This window comes from Tachypleus tridentatus, chromosome 8 (genome assembly GCF_004210375.1).
Source record: "Tachypleus tridentatus isolate NWPU-2018 chromosome 8, ASM421037v1, whole genome shotgun sequence".
In the NCBI taxonomy this organism is placed as follows: Eukaryota; Metazoa; Arthropoda; class Merostomata; order Xiphosura; family Limulidae; genus Tachypleus; species Tachypleus tridentatus.
In genome coordinates this window covers 39,232,098-39,254,656 of record NC_134832.1, presented here as the reverse complement: position 1 = coordinate 39,254,656, position 22,559 = coordinate 39,232,098, and the positions used below count along the sequence as shown (strand labels likewise).

At 30.8% G+C, this 22,559-nt stretch overlaps 1 protein-coding gene across 1 annotated transcript in view; it reads right to left on the bottom strand.

Moving 5' to 3' along the window:
• ATPsynB (ATP synthase subunit b, mitochondrial) overlaps nucleotides 1-22,559 on the bottom strand; it is a 67,898-nt gene that overhangs the window by 28,057 nt on the left and 17,282 nt on the right. The window contains exons 2-3 of the mRNA XM_076448348.1: nucleotides 17,688-17,736; nucleotides 2,809-2,962 (exon numbers count right to left, since the gene is read on the bottom strand). Of these exons, the coding sequence (XP_076304463.1) occupies nucleotides 2,809-2,962; nucleotides 17,688-17,736 (203 nt within the window). The remainder of the gene's footprint in view (nucleotides 1-2,808; nucleotides 2,963-17,687; nucleotides 17,737-22,559) is intronic.

The window sequence follows — 22,559 nt, the reverse complement described above, 5'->3', positions numbered from 1 at the left end:
GTGAGTGATACACACACACACATCTTATGTTTTAAAACAGATTTGGAAAAGCCTTTTTTGAACATGCAAGTACTGTATTTGGTGTTATGTATTTTTTCTAACAAAACTAAATAAATGTAAAATTTAAAAACTTCTCAGCTTAGTCAAACAAGACTTCCTCAAAATTATATGCTGTTTACATAAGCTAAAAAGGAAATTATTAATGGATTCTTGCAGTGATTTACTGCTTTTTACATAACAGTGACTATTTAATTGAGTACAAAGGACAGAAATAAAACCCTGATATTAAAAGGGAAGATATATCAAAACGTTAATAGATGAAGCTGCAACTTGGAACCTTCTGGCCAATACTGTAGACAGTGCAAATGGAAAAAAATGGCACACATTTCACACCATGTTTTCTTTTTACCATTCCCTCCTGATTTTATTACAATTAATGTTAGGGTAGAGATAAGATAAAATACAAAATTTTCCAACAAATGCTTTTGATATTAATTTAAGAGGCTCTAAGGGTTATGTAAATGAAATACCAAAACTGTAACCTTGATTCAGTAGAGGCTACAAATATTCATAAGCTAATCTTTAGTGAAAATAGTTTATTAAATTTGTGTGTGTGTGTGTGTGTGTGTGAGCGTGTGCAACAGACCTCTAATGTTTACTAAGTGCTTTGCAAATCATAGGAAACAACACTTAATAAATTAAGAACCCTAGTAAACATTAGTATGTACAACTTTACAGATACTAGTTAGTTAATATGACTGAGACAGTGAACAGATAGATGGCCAACATATTTTGCAAATTGCAGTAATCCCAAATTCCAACTGTAAATCATAAAAAATGGCAAAAATTAATCAATTTTTTTTATCAGTGGCCTAAAACCCAACCTATCAGAATGGCATTAAAATATTTTCAATAAGTATTCAGTTTCTTCTATTTATGTTTAGAACTTCTGTTTTTAGTGTTCATTTTAAAAAAAATATGTTTATGTTTAGCTGTTTTATGGTCCTAGTTGGATAGCTTAAATAGTGTTTTTGGAGTTTTTTGTTAATACTGTAATGAGTATACTAATACACTGTACACAAACACAAGTACAAAACAGTTCTACTTATGTTAAAGTTTTGTGGGAAAAATCTAATCTATATAAAATTATATACAAAAGAAAAACAAACACTAATGGACACTTTGTTTTTTTTATTCCAAGAGTGATATTCCAAGGCAATGTAGTCCATATGGAGAGGATTAAATCTCATGAGTAGTGACTTGGAAAACTGAGGACATTAAAGTAAATTGAATAACTATTTTCAGTGCTTATTGCAAAAACACCAATTTCATGTTTTTGTTTAGTACAGAGGTGTTTTATTAGTTAAAACCAAAAATAAAAAGTCACGAGTTACTTGAGTTACTGGAATATGTTTTCACACACAGTACTCCCTGAGCTTAACTAGACTTATCCGATGTCCTGTCATTTTTACAGTTTTGTAACAAATGTAATTCAACATAAAAGCCTTTCTCAGAAAAAACATTCATGGAAATTATGAAAACATTCTTAGATCTATGATTAGTTCCTAAGTCTTTTCAACTTCCCACAGTATCCTGTTCTTTGCTGCAGAAGCTACATTAATCACTTTTTCAGGAATCCATGTACATGTCATACCACGTTCTTCACTCCATCTGTTGATATTTACTCTGAGGTTCACCTGTATCTATTTTCAAACGTGATATCTACTTGTAGTTATGTACACTGAATAGTGTTGAGATTATTAATAAAAAGGGTGAAAAAGATGCTGCACTGATAAAACCAAAAGAGTAAAAGGAGAAACAAAACATTGAGAATAACTGTCAAGGAATGGTAGGTAATTTCTGACAAATATAAATCTATGTTATGTGATGAACAGAAAAATTCTAAAAATATCAACAAGCAGTTATTTAAGTTACTCAAGAATCAATGTCAAAAAATGACAAAATTATTACTTTCACTTACATTTTGAAAGTTTATATGGGTGTGGGCACTCAACACCTCACAGGTGCTCATAACAGTGTGGATAGTGTTAACTTATTTTTTATTTCCCTAGTAAACTTGTAATTATATTTTTAAAAAATATATAATTCTGATTATATAACAAAAAAGAGGATGCCATGTACATAAACATTTGTATTCATTCACTTTAGCTGAATAGTAAAAATGTAATGTTTGATATCATACGCTATTTTTTAAAGCTTTACGTCATTACCTGGATGTTCTCTAGAACATTTTGTTCAACATAATAGTATTTAGTAAACATATTTAAAATGTAATTAGTAACAAAACAAAATATTATTTCAACCACAGAATGTAAAAAAATGTTTTAATAAGACATGCAACTACAGGGTGTTCAGAAAATCACTGTGCACTTATATATTTATTAACAGACATGCTTCAATATAGAATACAGGAGGTAAATATGAATGACAATTACAAACAATGTTGAAAATGACCCCTGTTGGCATCAATATAGGCCTGAATCCTTCTTATTTTGTTTCTAAACACCACTATCAGTTACTGGCTTGAAATAGACTGAATAAAATATGATTACAAAACTGCACAGTGACTTTCCGAACACCCTGTACTAAGTAAAACAAAAAATTATATTTATACCTATCATACTACAGTACTTACTTTTTTTTTTTTACTTGCACAAAAATGATTAGTTTTCAAATATTTTGCACACACCAAGTAGAAACTGGTCCAAAACAAGTACAACTTAATTGTCCCTAGTGAGGATATTACAGAATACATTTATTCTAAACATATACAAGTAAATAACTTACCTGAAACCATTCTTCAGGTATAAAACCCAATCGGACCTTTCCACTATACACTGGTCTTACAGGATGTGGAAAATCTATCAAATTTCTCTCCTCTGCTGGAAAAGTAGCTGGTTGTTGTTCCTTATGTGAAGTAGGCTGACTACTGGAGCTGAGCCTGGAAACGTTTATCAATTTTTAAAAGTATACGAAAAATATCCCTGTAAAATATATGTATTTTAAAAAAATATAACGTTGGTCAGAACTTCACTAATTCAAACAATATTTGCTGCAATCATCTTTATGCAGTCATAATGAGATTTTTTTAATTATATATTTTTTATTAACTAAATAAAAAATATTAGTTTTCAGTTATTAAACCAATCTATGCAATTTTACATCATGTTAATAAAAACTTGCAAGTTTTCTTTAACAAAACACTGAGTAAAATAAAAATGATTATGCAAATTTCCCTTGAATAACTGTGTTTATGTACAATGCTTTTATAAGCTACATCTAAAAGCATTTAGGTATGCTAAATTGTTAATGCATTTAATAAAGTGTTAAATAAATTACAATGCAAGATAATTTATAACATTTTTTAAAATTCATATTAAAGTAGCATAAAACAATAATACTAATTTTGTAAGAGTTGTGCCATTGTGTTAGTTTTGGAAGATGCATGGATTAAGGAATAGATTACATGAAAATAACTTGCATTATGTGAGCTCTTACTATTGAAACCATAAACACAGATTTTTGTTAAAAATTATATGAAGATTTCAAGTAATACACAGAAAATTTTTGTTTAGTATCAAGATCTTGAATTATTAGTTGAGGAGACAATGGATATTCCTCCTCCACCTCTTAATGTCTGTACTTGATTTACAAATCTACAAGTCTAAGTTTTGAAGAAACTGGAAATGTGTTCCTTCACAAGATAGATGTTTATATCATGTTTAAAAACCATCAGGAAAGAAAAATGCCTTTGCCATGTATGTAAGCACTATATTTTGTGCACTTTTTCTTTCTATCTAGGATTTCCTAATTATCTTATAAGACAGCAGAGGAACTGACTGAATACTATAGGAAACAAAGAATGAACAACCTGTGTGAACAATATGGTTACTCAATTTTCATACTGATTTCATCTTTGGAGATAATTCAAAAACAAGTTAAACAAATTAACTTTATTTACTTAAAATTTAAAGTATAATTACTACTGTGAGTAGTTAAAGAAATTAAAAATCTTCAATCTTATAAGAGGTACAATTACAGATGCTTAACATCTATTTAAATATAATACATTTTTATTACTTTGGAAACCTTCATTTTTTACTTATTAAATAGAATCTGTAATTTTTGTCTATTACATAATAAAATTTAACTTGGAGTCTGAAATGAACAAAAATTAAGCTATCTTTTTGCAAGATCCAACCAACAAAGCAACTGAAACAAATTTTCTGTTTACTAACATTTCACTTGTAATTTCTGCAAGACCTATTCTATGAATATGAAGTTTGCACATGTAATACATGTATATTTAAACATTTTAAATGCACATTACTTTATGGGCATTTAGTAGCTCAAAGAAAAGTAAGCATCCTTGACTTAAAAATGATTTATTGCCACATAACATTTCTTCATTCCTCAGTTTGTAAAAGATAAAGCCAGGTGAATAACCAGTTAACTCCTTCAGCATGTGCTTGGACCCATGGACTGACCTTGTAACCATTTTGTGCTTATAGTTTTCATTCTATTACTTTTAAGTTAGTAAGCGTATCTTAATGAAAATTTACAGATTATCAGTAAACGTTACAAAACTTTCATACACAAAATATCAGATTCTGACGATACTTTGTAGAGTGGATGGCAACTTCAAGACTTGAAGACAAAAGACTTTCAAAATGTTATCCCCTACACTTGTGTCTCCACAACAGGCAGTTGCTGTCCATTCTACAAAGTTTCATCATGAATACTCTGCTTACACAATTTATCAAAGAATATCTTATTCTGTTTATTAAGTCTTTAGATTTTTTAAGTAATGTTTTGTCTCTTATGGCTTTCTTTCTTTATGTATGTGTTCTATCCAACATGCAAAGTAATTTTGATTTTAGGATTAAAAATACTTATGTATCAGAAAAATTTCAAATTTTACATACAAAACCTTTATAACCTTCACGTAATTATCAAATGTTTCTAAAGAAAAAATATGTTATTAATAATTTATATTTATTTTCACTATTGAATCTCCTTATGGGCTTGGTCAATTTGATTGACCTCATAACTACAATAAAAAGTTAGAAAATAATTATGCTATTTTCATTGTAGAATGATTACAAATAACACAAAAATAAATGTTTAGTCTAAATAGCTTAAATCTCATAACATTATACATTTATTATATTGACCTTTTATCTGTGTTTGGCTAATATTATAGAAGTTGCACTGATGCAACACGTGCACTCATTACTATATCCAAAAATATACATCTGCTCTTCAAAGTGACCCGTTTTGACTGTGTTTTAGCGGACTAGTATTTTGTAAAATAGTCACATTTAAGTTATAATGAGTTATATATGCATATACAATATTACTATTTACAAATAAATTCTTAAACTTTTCTCAAAACACAAAACAGTAAATAAAAGAATACAGCAAACAATTACTTCTAGTTTTTTTGTTTTTAAATTTTGTGCAAAGCTACATGAAGGCTACCTATGCTTATTTTTAGTTGCATACTTTGTACTCATCTACTGCTTGCTGTAAGTTGTTAAGCCTTACTAAATTTTTCACATAGAGGAGTGTGAAATGAATTTTTTTTTTCATTTCATATATACATTGTGAAATAACCAAAAATCATAAATTACTATATTAATACCACAGAGTTCCACTACAATTTATCATCAAACTTAGTAATTAAGCTGTATTTGGGTCTAAAATATATGAAATTTTGAGCTTACTAAAAGTCTTACCTTACTATTAGAAATCTAGCATAAAACAAAAGTTTCCCACACAAATATTTCAAATAGTCTGAGAAAGCCACAAGGAAGATATTCTGAGCTTTTATATGGTTACTCACACATCATGGAAAGAAATAGGTGAACATGAGTTTTCAAAAATGGAAAGAGGTGGGAATGGCCATTTGTAAGTAAATATAGGGATATCTCAGCAAATAGAAAAAAAAAAGGTAACTGTTTTATATTCTAAGTTTTCACTATCAATAATTTGAGTTCTTAATTTCTTAGAAACAACGACTTTGTATTTGGACATCACAAACATCTAATTTGAACAAAACATTAAAAAAAACAATATTTAGATATGTTTTAACACTTCTTTTTAAACTAATGTATAATATTAAAATTTATATTATAATCTACAATTTGCTACCAAACTTACTGACAAGAATTCATAAAACAATAGTTGAATACAATTCTGAATAAGAGTTAACAAACATGACAACATGATCTTTGATTAATGTTGTAAATATAAATTTTTTCATGAAGTACACATTTTTAAACTCAAATACAAAACTTTACATATAGCAAAACTACATAGTATTCTTGTTTCAGGGTTGAGCATAAAGATACATAATCATATATCTATGCTATGCAAACCAGTGATCAAACCATAAATTTTAGTATGTCTGAAAGTTTACCAATGAAATACCAGAAAGCTTTGCAGTATCCTTCCTTTCAGTTATGCTAGTTAACCCTATCACTGCAGGTCATGGATCAAAGACTGTGTCAATGTGTTTGATTTGTATTCAACACTTTAATGAATTATTATTTTATGAATTTATGTCAATAAGTTTGGTATCAAACTCCAGGTTATAATTCATATTTTAGTGTTTCATATTATTCAATTTCTTGATTTAAAAGAAAATATTTAAAAAAATCACTTAAAAATTGATTTTTGTGTGTCACATGGTATGTTGAATGCAGCACTGGTTCAAATCAGGTATTTGTGATGTCAAAATACAAAGTCTGTAGTTTTGTACAAACTAAGAACTCAACTTACCAATATTAACAAGGTAGAATATAAAATAAGAACCTCCCTATCTTTCATGTTTGCCAAAATATCATCCATATACTGAATCAAACTGACCTCTTTGCATTTTTGGAAATGATTCCTGATATACATTTACTTGCGTATATAATAGGTGAATAACCAATCAAAAGCTCATACTGTTCTTGTGGTTTTCTCAGCCATTTTCATGTATTTGGAAAGCTCCTTGTTCTTTTGAAACAAAATTTCAAGGAGGTAAGTTTTGTCTCAAGCCTGCTGAAAATTTCATTTTTTTAGACCAAAATATAGCTCAGTTACTGAGCTTGATAAATTATAACTGAATTCTATGGTACTGATATAGTAATTTATGACTTTTTGGTTAGTCAAATGTACATATAAAACCTAAAAATATTTTTTGCGCATCCTCCATATACAAAATTTAAGGTTTAATAGCTATGAGAAGCAGCAACTGAGTACAAAGATTGTGATTAGAAAAGATAACTGTTTGCTTTAATTCTTCATATACTGTGATATATAAATGTATAATATTAAGAAATGTACGCTACTGAGATTAAACATTTGCATTATAATTAATAGTCATTCTAAAATGAAAACAGCATATTTATTTATGGTGGTTATGAGATCAGTCAAATTAACAGACCCCTTATTGTTAGAGTGGAGAAAACAGAAGAAATGTAGTTTTACCAAAAACAAACATCTGAAAGGTAGTTATGAGGTTTCAGAGATCACACAAATAATATTTGAGATTTTTGAGGTGAAAAATGGTTTTAATCATGACAAAAATGACTACACTCTTGGACTAGTAATGAAACACTTATTTTCACAAACAAAGCTTTAGTAAAAATACTTCATTAAAAAAAATCCGATATTTTAATACAAAAGACTTGGAATCATTTCTAGAAGTCTACCTAATTTTGTGTAGCTATTCATACAGCATTAAAAATCATAGTATTAATATTCAACATGTGCAAATGTGTACACAAACTTGTGTATTTTATACTGAGCCTGTTGCAAAAGAGTTAAGCATCATTCCAAATTGTGTATATGAAATGCACATAAATAACAAACACTCAAAACTCTTAACAAATACCATCACCACCTTAAAATTTTATATATTTATTTCCTGCTAGAAAATATGCATTATTTAAAAAATATGTTAATTTACAGTTTCAAATTATGGATAGATGTATATTATTTTAATAACATTTAATTTCCATGAGAAAAAACATCACATGGGTAGTGCTTAATCCCCTCCTTATACATAAATCACTGCCCATTAAAACTATTTTGGAACCTTACAATATTGTTAAACCCCATGTCATCATATCAAGTTAAGGTTTACCCAACAACTGTTCAACATGACAACAGCCTTGAAGCAGAGTTTTTATACTGTCACCAGACTGTCAAGCCAAAGCATACTGGTCCTCCATACCTACTTTCCACAGAAGCTATAACATTCAATTAACTTTTAATGTAAAATTTCCAGCTTTTTGAAATTGTAATACATAACATAATAAACTGAGGGATCATATCTATGATCTGAAACCAGAGACAAAATTCTGTCTAAATTAAACTCAAAATTCAATTTATATTTATCAGAGCCAACAAAATTTGGTCATGTCCGATAATCAAAGTTTTCTTGAGTCGTACTCCCTCAACCAACTGAAGCATTATAACTAAAAGAGAGTTGTTTGAAACTGCCAGTTTTAGAATCAGATGTTAAGAAATCAATAAAAAAAAAAGTCAATTTATCTGAGGAAGTATTAGGGGAATACTCTATTGGCTCCACAAGCCAATCAGAATTGAGTTATAAAGCTATACAAAGAAATCAAGTTAGAATATGCCCATATCAAAGCCAAGAAAGAGCAAGCCCATATTAAAGCTAAAACAAAGTAAATATGTCAAAACTGAACAAACCCATATCAAAGCTGAACAAGAGAAAGAACAAGCTCATATCAAAGCTAAGAAAAAAAAAAGGAAATTAGACTTAACTCTGATTGACTTGGCAAAATGACAACTTTGAGTCAACTGATATATTCAAGAACCACCATTTAATGAAAATAAAGTTAATAAATATTTCAACATTTTGAGAAGGTTGACTAAGGAATGGCCCACTGAAAAATGGTCATTGTTGTTATAGTGTTTTGACTGGTAAAACACTAAAAACTTATGCTGCTCTCTCTCTAGAAGACTATTAATTATGACAAGGTTAAAGCAGCTATTCTCAATGCACAAGTTAGTACTGGAGGCTTATCATTAAAAGTTGAGGTTACTGCAAGCAAAATAATCAAACTTGGGTAGAATTTGCTTATGGAAAAAAAGGTTTATTTTGATTGATAGTGTAATAATTCCATGCATACTGGCAACAATTTTGACAAACTAAGAAAACTGTATCTAATTGAAAAATTTAAATGCTGTACATGGGATGACCTTAAAACTCACTTGGATGAAAAGAAATCTGAAACACTACAGAAAGTAGTGGCTCTTGTCAATGATTATACTTTAATCATATGACCACAACCTACTTGCACTAAGTTGGTATGCAACTATCATGAAAGTTCCTTATAAAAATGTAACCAGAAGATGAAATAGTTTTAAATTTGTCTTGTATGATCCTAAGATTATGTAGTTTTAGAAAAATAAAACTCTTAATTTTGATTTTCTATTTATAATAAAATTATCATTATTTATGTACTCAAAATCAGAATAGATCACATGTAATGTGATTTTCATTTTGAGTACAAAAAATCTCAGTTTTCAAACTTCATTTACATAATCTCTAGAACTTCCTAAAATATAAGATTTGTTATTTTCCATTTTATTATATATTAATGTTCACTATAAAAAATGATTAAATTTAAGAAATGGAAATATGTACGCACCTTTTAAATGTTAATAGATTATTTTGTAATTAATTTTTTCTTGTATATATGTAATTTCGTCTTTATTTTTCATTTAATTTACTTTTAATTTTCCTTTCAAATTCTGTCTTTTATTTTTGATTCAGGTATGCCAGCCTGTTCCTGCCAATGTAACCCCATGGTTGTAATAGTTATTGCAAGACAAAGTTCATCCACAAATTCTTTCACTAATGCTTGCACATGCAAATGACCCCATCTTGCTTATACATTTCCACACAAACAACATAGAGTTAAATGTACAATCATAGAATTTTCAAATATGCATTTATAAAAGCAAATAATACATAAATTAAAATATAAAAATAAAACCTAAATGCAATCTAACTGTTTAGCAAACTAATACATATGAGGCAAAAAACACTTGCCAAGCACTAGGTATACACTAGCAAACAATGAACTAAAATTATTTGCCAGCTCAGGGTACAAATCCGTTCATTGGTTGAACTTTCTTTAAGCTGTAATTGAATAGCATGAAATCTCTTTTTAGTTGTAATATGCATCTCATTCAACTTCAAACTGTCACTCAGCAACATAGCTATGAACTCTGCAAGTGGGCATGGCTGACCTGACCTTAAGCTTAGAAATATTTGAATGTAAAACCTCCATCGAAAAATTCTTAGAAATTTTCCATACTCTGATGAAAAACAAGTGGAACTTCAATTTGATCTTGTATACCAACTGTTTTTATTATATTATCACGGTATCAAAGTTTAGACCGCAAACAAAACCTGAAGTAGTAAAAATAGTAATTTCATTAAAATAGATTAATATTAAAATGGTTTGATCAAATTTTGAATGTAACTCAGTTACGTGTACAGAAGGGTTTTAAAAATTGTGATATTGATATGGGGTAACATGTAAAACAACTTTTCATAAAAACAAATTCCTACCATAAAAAAAAATCCAGCTTCTTTAGGTCAAAATCATTTATAGATAGGATAAAACTTCATCAAGGCCTGTATGCCATTTTTTGTAAAAAACCTGGTTATGTTCACTTGTTGGTGTTTGAAAAAAAAAAAAAAAGGCCACACTCAGAGCACTTGCATTCACATATTGACATAGTTTCACCAGATCACCCAACGTTATTTTAGCCACTAATAAATGGCTGATGTAGTTAGGAAAGAACTTACACCTTTTGTGTATGTTGGTTCTGTCTCTGACAAATGACACTGCTATGAACTCATTTATTGTTGTTAAAAGGTATATTGCCTTTAAATTTGAGTCTCTTATTACTCAGTGTACTGAGGGTGGCTTTATTTAATGTTTTTCTTCTTGATCACAAGAAACCCACTTGAAATAAAAATATATCTCAGAACAACTGGTATGGGTATTAACACTTCTACTGATAAGGAGAGAACAATGTTTTGACTTTTCTAGGTCATCTTCAGGTCAAGAAAGGGAGTTTGTAAGTGACTGTTGCCGAACACGTCTTAGGGATGAGAGTTTAAATGGGTATGGGATTGTAGGGGGCATTGCAGTTGGATGTTAGGTTATTAATTGGTATAGGTATAAAGGTGTTCCTTTATATTGGATTAATTTTGGTTTTAGTTGCTGTATAAGTAGGGCTTTGATTTTTCATTTGTTTATATTTGTTTCCCTACTTAATATCTGGGTGTTTTCTGTAATTATGTTGTGTTTATTTGATTTGTAGTGTTCAAAAAGTGTGAAGGTATTTTTTTGTGTTTTTTAATCTGGTTTCCATTTTTCTGCTTGTTTCTCCAATGTAGAAGTTGTGGCAGTTGTTGTATTGTATTTTATAAATTACTTTGGTGTTGTTTTTCTTAGAATAAATTTTACATGGTATGGACTTTAGATTTTACCTGACTTTTGAATAAATGTGGTGTTTACTGGAATGTTGTGTTAAGTTTTTTCCAAATGTTGGTTATTTTTTAGCTGATGTTCGTAACATATGGTATGCAGCAGTATAAGGTTTTGGAGTTTGTTGTATCTTGGAATTTATTGTTGCTCTAGGCGTGTGCGTATAATTTGTTCCATGGTTTTTTGAGATAATGTGTTGATGAAGTGTTGTTTTATTTTGTTGATTTCATCTTTAATTTTATTGGATGAGCATAGTTTTATGGCTGTGTTTATTTGGTTTTTTAATATTTTGAGTTTTTCTTTTGTTTTGTGTGGTGAGTCCCAGGGAATGTATAATCCAGTGTGGGTGATTTTTCTGTGGATTTCTGTTTTGAATTGTGTATCTGTTCTAGTGATCAACATTATAGGTCGTAGTGGACAATTGGGTTTGTGAGATTTAGGGGTGCCATATAGTTGTGGTGTGCATGAGTCAGTCTTTCATAGGTAAGAATGTTTTCTGAGATTGTGTTGGTTTTTTTTCATTTGTAGCAGTATTTTCTTTAATTGGTTTTCAATAAATTCCCAAGATACAACAAATTTCAAAACCTTACACTGCTGCATACCATGTGTTCCTTACATTAGTGAAAAAATAACCAATATTTGGAAAAACTTAAAACATAACATTCAAGTAAACATCAAACTTACTCAAAAACCAGTTACAAAACTATGCTGACAAACACACCAACATAATTCATGAAATACAATGCAATACCTGCCACAGCTTCTATATTGGAGGAAAAAGCAGAAAAATGGAAACTACATTCAAAGAACACGCAAAAACACCTTCACACGTTTTTGAACATTGCAAATCAAATAAATACAACATAACCATTGAAAACACCCAGATATTAAGTTGGGAAACAAATATAAACAAACACAAAATCAAAGTTCCAGACATGTTTGCTTCAGAGGAATGGGCTGTTGTTTACCAAACAGTTGTTCCCAAAGCATATTGTTCTTAAATATTGAAAGTTGCCACATGAACTCCCAATGGAAGGTCATATTGATGTTAACATGTGACAAAATTGAGACTTTACACTTTGCCAAACATTAACCGAGATTTTTCACTTTTGTATAGCTTGTCATAAATATCACATGGTTGGGAAACATAACTAAAAAATTCCTGTTGCTTCTTTGAAACTTATACAATCTTTTGAAAAAACCCTTCAGTCACATGACATTTTGGTTGTGTTGAGCCAAAAAAACATTGTGTTCAAGCATTTTCAAGTACTATGTAATTTTATGATCATAAGGTTTTTTTTATATTGATTGTGTTCTATACTGTCAATAATATTGAAGCTATACAATTATTTGACAATGTATTTTGTTTAATGTATTACTTGCAATGTATATGCATATATATCATGGTTGAACTTGTCTAATGCCAATTTTTAATTCTCTAAGGAGGAAGGTGTAATAGATTTTCTGTTACTTTTTATTTTAATATCTGTTTGTTTCAGTTTAACATATATTTGGAAAGGCATCCAACTTTTATTGTAAATGTACATAGGGAAAGTCCCACCTATTCTCTAAATTTGAAAAAGATTCTTGAGCTTAAAAAAAATAATGTTCGATGTATGCATGTAAAAATTATTGCCAACTGAAACTGAGAACCTAACCTAATGATTATAAAAAGGTATTCATCATAACATGCAGAGAGATAGTTTAATACTGTTGGTTTGCTACATTTAGTATACTATAAACTTTGGAAGCTATAACTGTGATAAACACTTTATTAATCAGAAAACTACAGAAACTTGACCAGGAATGTTTACAGATTTTGAATATTACTAACCATTCATCTTCAGTGAATTAACATCAGACATTAGTATTTCTTATATGACACAAGATATTTTCACTGGTGAAGAAGCTAGCTAGCTTCCTGTCAAATGAAGTATAACGATGTATCAACATGGAATTAATTTGTTCATTGTGAACCATCAATTAAATAATCAGTTCTAAATTAAATAGAAGACTCAGTATTGTTTGCAAGTATGCAAGACTTGCCTGTAAATCATTATTTGGAATAACCATTATAAATTGTATTGTTACTTGTATATTAAAATATATTTCTCTTAAGAAAAAAATTGTACATCATTCTTGTTGGAAAATATCATAAACTTAATACATACCAACATTCAATTAACTTCTAACTTAAAATTTCCAGCTATTTGAAACTGTAATACATAATAATAAATCATCTGAGATGAGTTACAATATGTGAAAGTACATATGAGTATTAAACTGAGAAGTGTTATTGTTTTGATATAAAGCACAAAGATGCATAAAGAGCTATCTCTGTGCTCTGTCAGCAAACTGAAAAGTGATAATTGAACAATCAGTGTAGAGGGAGCTAACTGTATTAGGTTGATGTGTCACACTTCTGTTTGTATAGGTTTGCTTCATGGAAAAGACAAATATCACATGGAAATACACGATTATAGGCGAGAGGTTCAAGGCCAGTGGCTAGGAAAATTATGCATACAGAAGACAGCACAGAATTGGGAAAGCTATTACATTATATGAGAACAGGAAGGTATTGTAACAGATAATCTACTTTGCCAATTTTACCTACCCCAGACAAGTAGGCTATCTTTAATGTCAAGTCCTACCTTAAGTATAGGTGATACACCTGTTGTGGAGATTCTGTATCCCTTATCTATACATATTTATTTATTAGCAAAATGTATGAATATTTTGTTTGGAAAAGTCCACTAAATACCATTTTAAAAATCAATTATTTTTCAGTGACAACATACTACCAACAAAATGCCAAGCACTTTATAGTAGTGGCAAATTGACCAAAATGCTTTCACATGAAATTATATGAGTACCATTTTCATTCTCCAACTATATGACCCAAGTATGTTGAAAAGCACATACACTTAGTGACCATTTTATTAGGTACATCTGCTCTTTAATACAAATAGCCAAACAGTGAATCACTTGTGGCTGCAACTAAATGTATAAAGCATGCAGACATGGTCAAGAGGTTCATTTGTTATTTCACCAAACATTAGAATAGGGAAGGCATGTGAGCTAAGCAATGATTGTTGGTGCCAGACATGGTGGTTCCAGCATCTTAGAAGTTGCTGACCTTCTGGGACTTTTATGCACTAGTCTCCAGAGTTTACAGAGAATGGTGTGAAAAACAAAAAACATCCAGTGAGTGGCACTTCTGTGAGCAAAAACACCCTGTTAATGAGGTCAGAGGAAAATAGCCAAATTTGTTCAAGCTGGCAGGAAGGCCACAAATACTCAAATAGCCACTCTTTACAAAAATGGTGTGCAGAAAGACATCACTGAATGCACAATGCTTTGAACTTTGAAGCAAATAGGCTACAGTAAAATAAGACCATGCTGGGTTTCACTCCTGTCAGCTAAGAACAGGAAGATGAGGCTAGAGTGGGCACAGGCTTACCAAAACCACACAAATAAAGATTGAAAAAAATGTTGCCTGATCTGACAAATTTCAATTTTTGCTGTGATATGCTGATGGTAGGGTCAGAATGTGGCATAAACAGCATGAATCTATCCCCTACTATGTGTCAATGGTACAGGCTGCTAGTGGTGATGTAATGGTATGAAGAATGTTTTCTTGAATCACTTTAGGCCTCTTAATATCAACTGAGTATCAATTGAATGCCACAGCATACCTAAGCACTGTTGCTAACCATGTGCATCCTTTATGGCCACAGTCAATCCATTTTCCAATGGCTACTTCTCGAGCTGGTTCCATGAACATGACAGTAACTTTGGTTACTCCAATGGCCTGCACAGTTTTCAGATCTCAGTCCAATACAGCACTAGTGGGAAGAGGTGGAACAGGATGTTTTCAGCATGAACATGTCACCAACAAATCTGCTGGAACTGCAGATGCTAGTCAACACTGATCTAAATCCTTAAGGAATGTTTCCAGAACCTTCCTTATTGAATCCATGCTGCAAGGAAGTAAGACTGCTCTGGAGGCAAAAGGGGATCCTACCCAGTACTAGATAAATATACCTAATAAAGTGGCCACTGAATGTAGTTCTAATACATTATTTTTCACTGTGACTTTAAACAAGCTGTGGCTGTCATGAGACTTACTGATTTGTACATTCAAAATCATGTTAATATAAAATATTCAACCTTGTAACACAATAAGCATGAAGATTCTTTGTTTGTGTGTGTTTATGATGACTTAATTGTACAGCAGAGTCAGAGAAAGTTGAAAGGTAATTCTACCTTTCTAAGAATATAAGTTATGCCACAAGAAGATGTAAGAGAAAGACTTAGTTCTCTCAGATACAATGGTACATTTCTTGAATTCCATTTCCATTCTAAGAATTGTAAATTTAAAATAATATAAAGTATAGTTAATATATTTTAAATATCCTGTAAGCATAAAATATTTTATTTAAATTACACTGGACAACAAAACTTTGTTAGTGGATAAAATTCGAGATATTTGGGGTAATTTGATGATGCTAATTTCAAAAATGTAGTCAGAATTTGTCCATCCTCTAGATTTTGAGTTATTATAGTATTTCAAAATTTTAATCAGCACTATATGAAATACCATACAACCAAACTCAGTACAATTTATTTATACTATGAAATTAAGTTTACTTTGACAGCTTAATCAGTAAAAGGCATAAATTTTTGATAACTTCAAACACTGACTATACTGTATGGGTGAAATATTCCAAGTATATTATTCACATGTGCTATTTGTTCTCAATGTAATTGTAAAGAATTGTACCACTTATGCTTCACGTCTATGCTATGCCTGGGAATCGCAAAATCCTCATGTTCTCAGTTTTATAGACACAAAGAAGCTCCATGATTGAGCATACAGGAGGTGGAATCAGTCTCTCTCAGTTACTGTTGTTCACTTTGCCTTCCTTTGTGCACACTCAAAGTCTAATCTTCTTCCGTGCATCATACTCATTTTTTAAAAATATTATGGAAAATCATTTGAAATGCTGGTTGGTTCCAGTTCAAGTAAAGTCTGAAAGTGCAAAAATCACCCAAACAGTTCTGCTACATTTGTAAAAAAGTATATTACAGTTTCACAAAGGAAAAACACCACACCCAAGATAAAGATAGCTTATTAGCACTAATTTGGATATAAAATTGGTGACCATGAAAAAAACATTAGACTCCACATGCGAGTTATACAGTTTGTACATCTAGTTTGATAGAGTGGCTGAATAAGAGAACAAGTATGTCACATGCAGTTCCCAAGACATGGTGTGAACACACAGAACATCTATCTGAATGTTATTTTTCTAGAACTAACATTTCTGGATATTAAAGAAAAACTAAATAATACATTAAATATCCAGATATTGTACCTACGATTAAATCAGTACTTTGTGGGGATGATCTTCTAGTACTATATGAACCAGCAAATTAAGAAACAGAAGAGCTATCTTGCCAAGAGGACAATGAATCTTCCTCTTTATCCTTTCTTCCTTTAGTATCAACATAAACTGCCTCTCATCTGATCATAAAAAGTATAAATAATCTAATTTAATAGAGATGCAGCTTTGATAGAGACAAGTTGCATGGGGAATATTTTGGTTCTCATTTACAGCAATGGAAGTTATAAGCTCCAGTAACAAGATTTTTAATTTACTGAAGTCACCAAAGTATTGCTTCTTACTATAGCATGGAAGATAATTTATGTTTCTGTACAAGTATTCATGCACAAGATGGAAAAAGTAGGTACTGAACATCATCTTCAAGAATGGCAACTTTTTTATCAATTCATCTAAAATTAGTTTGAAAGCTGCACTTTTGTACATGGGAACAATAAGCTATCAATTCCTGTTGTTCATGTTATGGACATTAAAGAAACTTATCAAAACATACAGATTATACATTCTGAAATGCAATTTTCATGATATACATATGAAGTTTTTGAATAAATCTACCATACCTCAAAAACTAGAGGAGATCAATAATTTCCAACATGATTTTTAGAATCAGCTATGTATGTATGTATGTATGTATGTATGTATGTATGTATGTAGTCAAATACTCAAACAATTGCTTTTTTCTAATAGCAAAGAAAAATTTGTTGTTGCCCAGTGTTATATTTTAACTTACCTAAACTGACTAATACTCAATGTTGGAATGGCATGTTGCAGGTGGTTTCCTACAAAAAGAACACAGGTTTGAATTACAAGAGAAATAACATTTTATCAGTTATACTATATATATTTTTTTAAATATAGGAACATACTCAAAAGCAAATTATTATCCATTCAATGAATGTCACACTTAGATCTTTGTGGAATGGGGGGAAATGTTTTACTCCTTAAACACGTCATTCACACAGAACATAAAACAAGATTCAAATTGACTGAGCCCCAAAGAACAAAGTTTAAAAACCTCTTTCAATAACCATTTTTGACAGCCATTAACAAACAAGAATTTTTTTTTTTATACACTAATTGACTGTCAGCAATTAAAGAAAATCAGCTTATGGTTTACAAATGTGGATGATTTTGTCTTCAGTAGTTGCATTATGGTTTCCTTCAGGCTTAGAAAATAGAAGCTGGCAACTTTCACCCATTTTGGCAACAAATGATCTGGTGCCAAAAACCACCAGCCAATAACTGTTTATTCAGAATTTTATATATATATATATATATAAACTTTGTTCTTTATTTAACTCCTACATAATATTCTACTGAACAGCAAACCTAAATATTTGTCTAATGATGCTTTCATACAGCACATGACAAATAATTCTGAGGTGTCAGTTAAAACACAACTGACACTTTACAGTGCCATTTTAAAAAACTTTAAACTAAACCCTGTATACAAGATAATGGCAAATATCAAAATAAAATACCAAACAACCCTTATCAGTAAAATATGGTGCAAATAAATTCATTTGCAATAAATAACTTCTAAGCTAAAAAATTATATTTTACTTAATCATTAGACTACTAGACCAATTTTATAATGAAACATTATTTTTACATTAATCACAAAAACATTTCTTGTGGTTCAGCACTACTAAGAGAGAGAAGACAGTAGGCAAACAAGTTAGTTTTCAGAACTTTGGCATCCATATACTATATGCATAAAATATATTCAAAGCTATACCCACCACAATGAAAAATAATGACATTTCTTAAAATCTTGTGTATTTCTTTCTCAAAAAATAAACATTTTTATATCCCACTTTACATGGTAAACAATAAAAAACAACATACTTTAATTACTGAAAGAGCAATGAACAAAATTTATTAACTTGTTCTTCCCATCAGACCTTTTTTCTCTACATAGATTTTAAAGTTTATAATATTCAATCTAAAAATATATAAAAGAAATTTGCAATTAACTATTACTTATAAGGCACACACACCTATATTATTAAATTGTTTCACTAAATTGCTAACAGAAAGTCCAGGACTTCCACTGCTTTAATTTTGAAAACCCCATTCAAAAACTCAAGGTGTCAAAACTCAACTGTATGCTGTGAAACTTGTCAGAATGTTTTAAACTAGGTCATTACTGTTTGTCATTTATTTTGTAACATTGCTTAAGACATATTTGAAAGCATTATAAAAGGTGCTGAATAATTTAGAATATTTTGCAGAGTTACAGCAGAATAAGCATACCATGTCTTGCTAAGCTAATGGTTCACAATGAACTGGTGAATATTGCCTATTTTCTCTCTTGTAATCATCACAAATTAGCTAAGTATTTAAATGTTATTTAAATTTCTAAAGCCCTTTCTCAAAATGTTAAATAAAAAAAACTGATATTTTTATTAGGATTACAGAAATGGAATAGAATTGGTGAGAAACTGAAAAAAAAGAATTTTCAAATGTGTGAACATATGGAACCACAGAATGGATCTTCCAGAGACCTTCACATCAAACTCTGAGCACCTAAAGGAATGGTTCTTGGCATATCATACATTAAAATATCCAATAATGGAAGTACTGAATTATTTGCACCACTTAATCAAAATTAATAATTCATTTAATAAGTATCTTAAGACTGTGACAAAATATTCTTCAGACAAAAAAGTATATTCTTCACAAAATGCTTAAACAGTTACCCTCACAAGAAATCTACAATATGAAAACACTAACATGAAAATTATTTAAAACTACAATGTAAATGAAAATGAGAAAATATATACCATGTATAACAATGCACAGGTTAAAAATGCTATGAATGGGGAGAGGAGGGGGGTTAAGGGTATGTACTAATCATTAAGTGAGCTTGTCAGTTATTCAATCAGCAAATACCAATAATTAGCCAGCTGTATTTGACAACACCACACATTCAGATTGTTACAAATAACAGATTATGCTTAATTCTGAAATTGTTGAAAATACAAAAAGATAAATTGAAATAATTACTTGCATATTTGTTATAGGTTTAAAAAATTAAATATATGAAGAATCAGGATGGATTAAGTTTTAGAATAAATATAAGTGAAATATTAAAGTATTTGTGTTGGTTGGTTTGGTATTTTATGGTGCAAAGCAACTAGGCTATCTGAACCAAACATCCAGTAAAAAGTTAAAAATTCGTAAAAGGAGATTAAGGTAACACAAACAAAGTTTAATTCTTGAATTAAAAACATAAATAGCATTAAACCCAATTTTTACATATAGTCTACAGTGGTAGTTACACAACTACAGTTACACAAGTTGTAAAGGACTTTCTGTAGCATAACTGTAATTACCATAACTTGCCAAGAAGAATAATATGCAAGTTTAAAAACCACCATTAGTCACATGAAGTTGGCCTTTCCAGCTCTGATTTCGAGTTATTTGACGTTATGGCCATTTTCAAAAAGTAAAGTAATAAAAGTTTTAAAAGACTTGTAGCAAAATTTTAACTCACCAGAATGACTAACAGGTAGTTCAAACAGCACAAGTCACCTGAAGTTGGCCTTTCCACTTCTGGTTTTGAGTTATTTGACATTACGGCCATTTTCTATTTTCAAATCAAACTAGATTCACTTTGATTTTTAAAAGGGAATCACAATGAAAAAGGTCTAATGTATAAATTGAAACAATTTAAATAGCATTTAAGAGATTAATGGTCTTTAAAAAAATTAAAAACATTTCTAAAATTGACAGTGTCACCATTGCCAATAACACTGTCTAACGTTAAGGTTAAACCTTGGGGCAGAACATGTTTAAAATTGTGCTGTCATTGAAATTCATAACAATAGCAAGACACAAAATGTGGCTTATTGTGACCTGAGTATTACACAGACAACACACTGGTGCATCAGTCCCAGATAAAAGAAAACGATGAGTTAAAAACTGTGACCCAAATGCGTAGTCTAGTTAGAACAACTTCTGCTTTCTAATCCTTATGGAAGCAAGAGGGCCAAAGTCTAATAGAGGGTTTTATTTGGGTGCATGGGTGATTCAGTGTTTTATGGCACAAAGCAGCTAGGCTATCTGCACCAAACGTCCGGTTAAAAGGTAGAAGTAAATTCAGTAAAATTCATAAAAGGAAATTAAGGTGAAACAAAAAGTGAAAAAATAAATAAATAGCATAAAACCAATGTTTACATCTAGTCTACAATGTCAAAAGAAAAACTACAGTAATTCAAGTTGTAAAGGACTTTCTGTAGTGTGACTGTAATAATCATAACTTGCTAGGAAGACTAACAGGTTAGTACAAAAACCACCATCAGTCACCTGAAGTTGGCCTTTCCAGTCCTGGTTTCGAGTTACTTAATGTTATGGTCAATTTCTAATTTCAAATTGAACTAGATAAACTGTGATTTTTAAAAGGGAGCCACATAAAAAAGGTATAAAGTATAAATTAAAAAACTTAAATGGCATTAAAAAGATTGATGGCCTTTAAAAATCTATAAACATTACCAAGGTGGACAGTGTCAGAGAAATGGCATACAGTTCAGCAGTGAACACAGAAGTTGTAGAGTGAATTCTGCGCACAACCACCGAACCATAACAAACAATGGCAGAGCCCACAGAATTACCTGATTTGGAATCATCCGTATAAATTGGAATGGAATGATTGTTTGAAAGATGTTCAGTAAATAAAAGATGGTACTTCCAATTGGGAGTATCTGCCTTTTTCAGATGACTTAAAGAAAGGTCACATTTGGGGGCTGTAATAAGCCATGGTCAGATGGGCTGACCTGTGGATTCTGCAATGTTATCCAAGGACAGACCCAATTCATCCAATTGTGCCTGAATGTGAAGGTCAAAAGGAGCAATGGCAGATCGTCTGTTCTGAAAAAGTACGGCCCACTAAGGAAGGAAAACACATCCCCAGGTGGGATGCTTTGGTAAGGAATGAAGTTGCGAAGCATATAATAAGGACATGCAGATGACAGAGGTGCAAAGAATGTTCATGAGACTCTGTGTATAAGCTCTGAACAGGGGAAGTGCAGAAAGCTCCAGAGCAGAGCTGAAGTCCTTGATGATGAATGGGGTTCAGCATCCGTGTCTCTGCCAAGGTCCTGGCAGAGCCACAGACCACTGATCTGTAGTTGAGTTTCGATCAAATAAGAGCCTGATATCTCTTTAGGAAAGAACATCAATCTGCTCATCAAGTGGTAGAAGAGAGGACACAGAGGATGTTCAGTGCTCTTGTATATTTGACCCATAGCTGCTTAATGTGTGGTATAAAGGTTAGCTTATGTTCAAAGATAAGCCCAAAGAACTCTGTCTCAGGGACCACAGGCAGCACAACTTCACTGATACAGAGTTCAGGATCAGGGTGAACACCTCATTGGAAGCAAAAGTGCATGCAAATGGTTTCAGAGAGAAAGAAAAAGAAGTTAAAGCCATTTGTTGTGGTTTCATTCAGTAAACAATTGAAGGCAGCCTGTAGCTGCCACTCAATATACCCCATGTTCTATGACTGATATGAGATGTGAAAGTCGTTGACACAGAGCCCGTTTGCAACAGTAAGAGGGAGTTATTCAGTGATGGCATCAATCTTTACACTGAAAAGTGT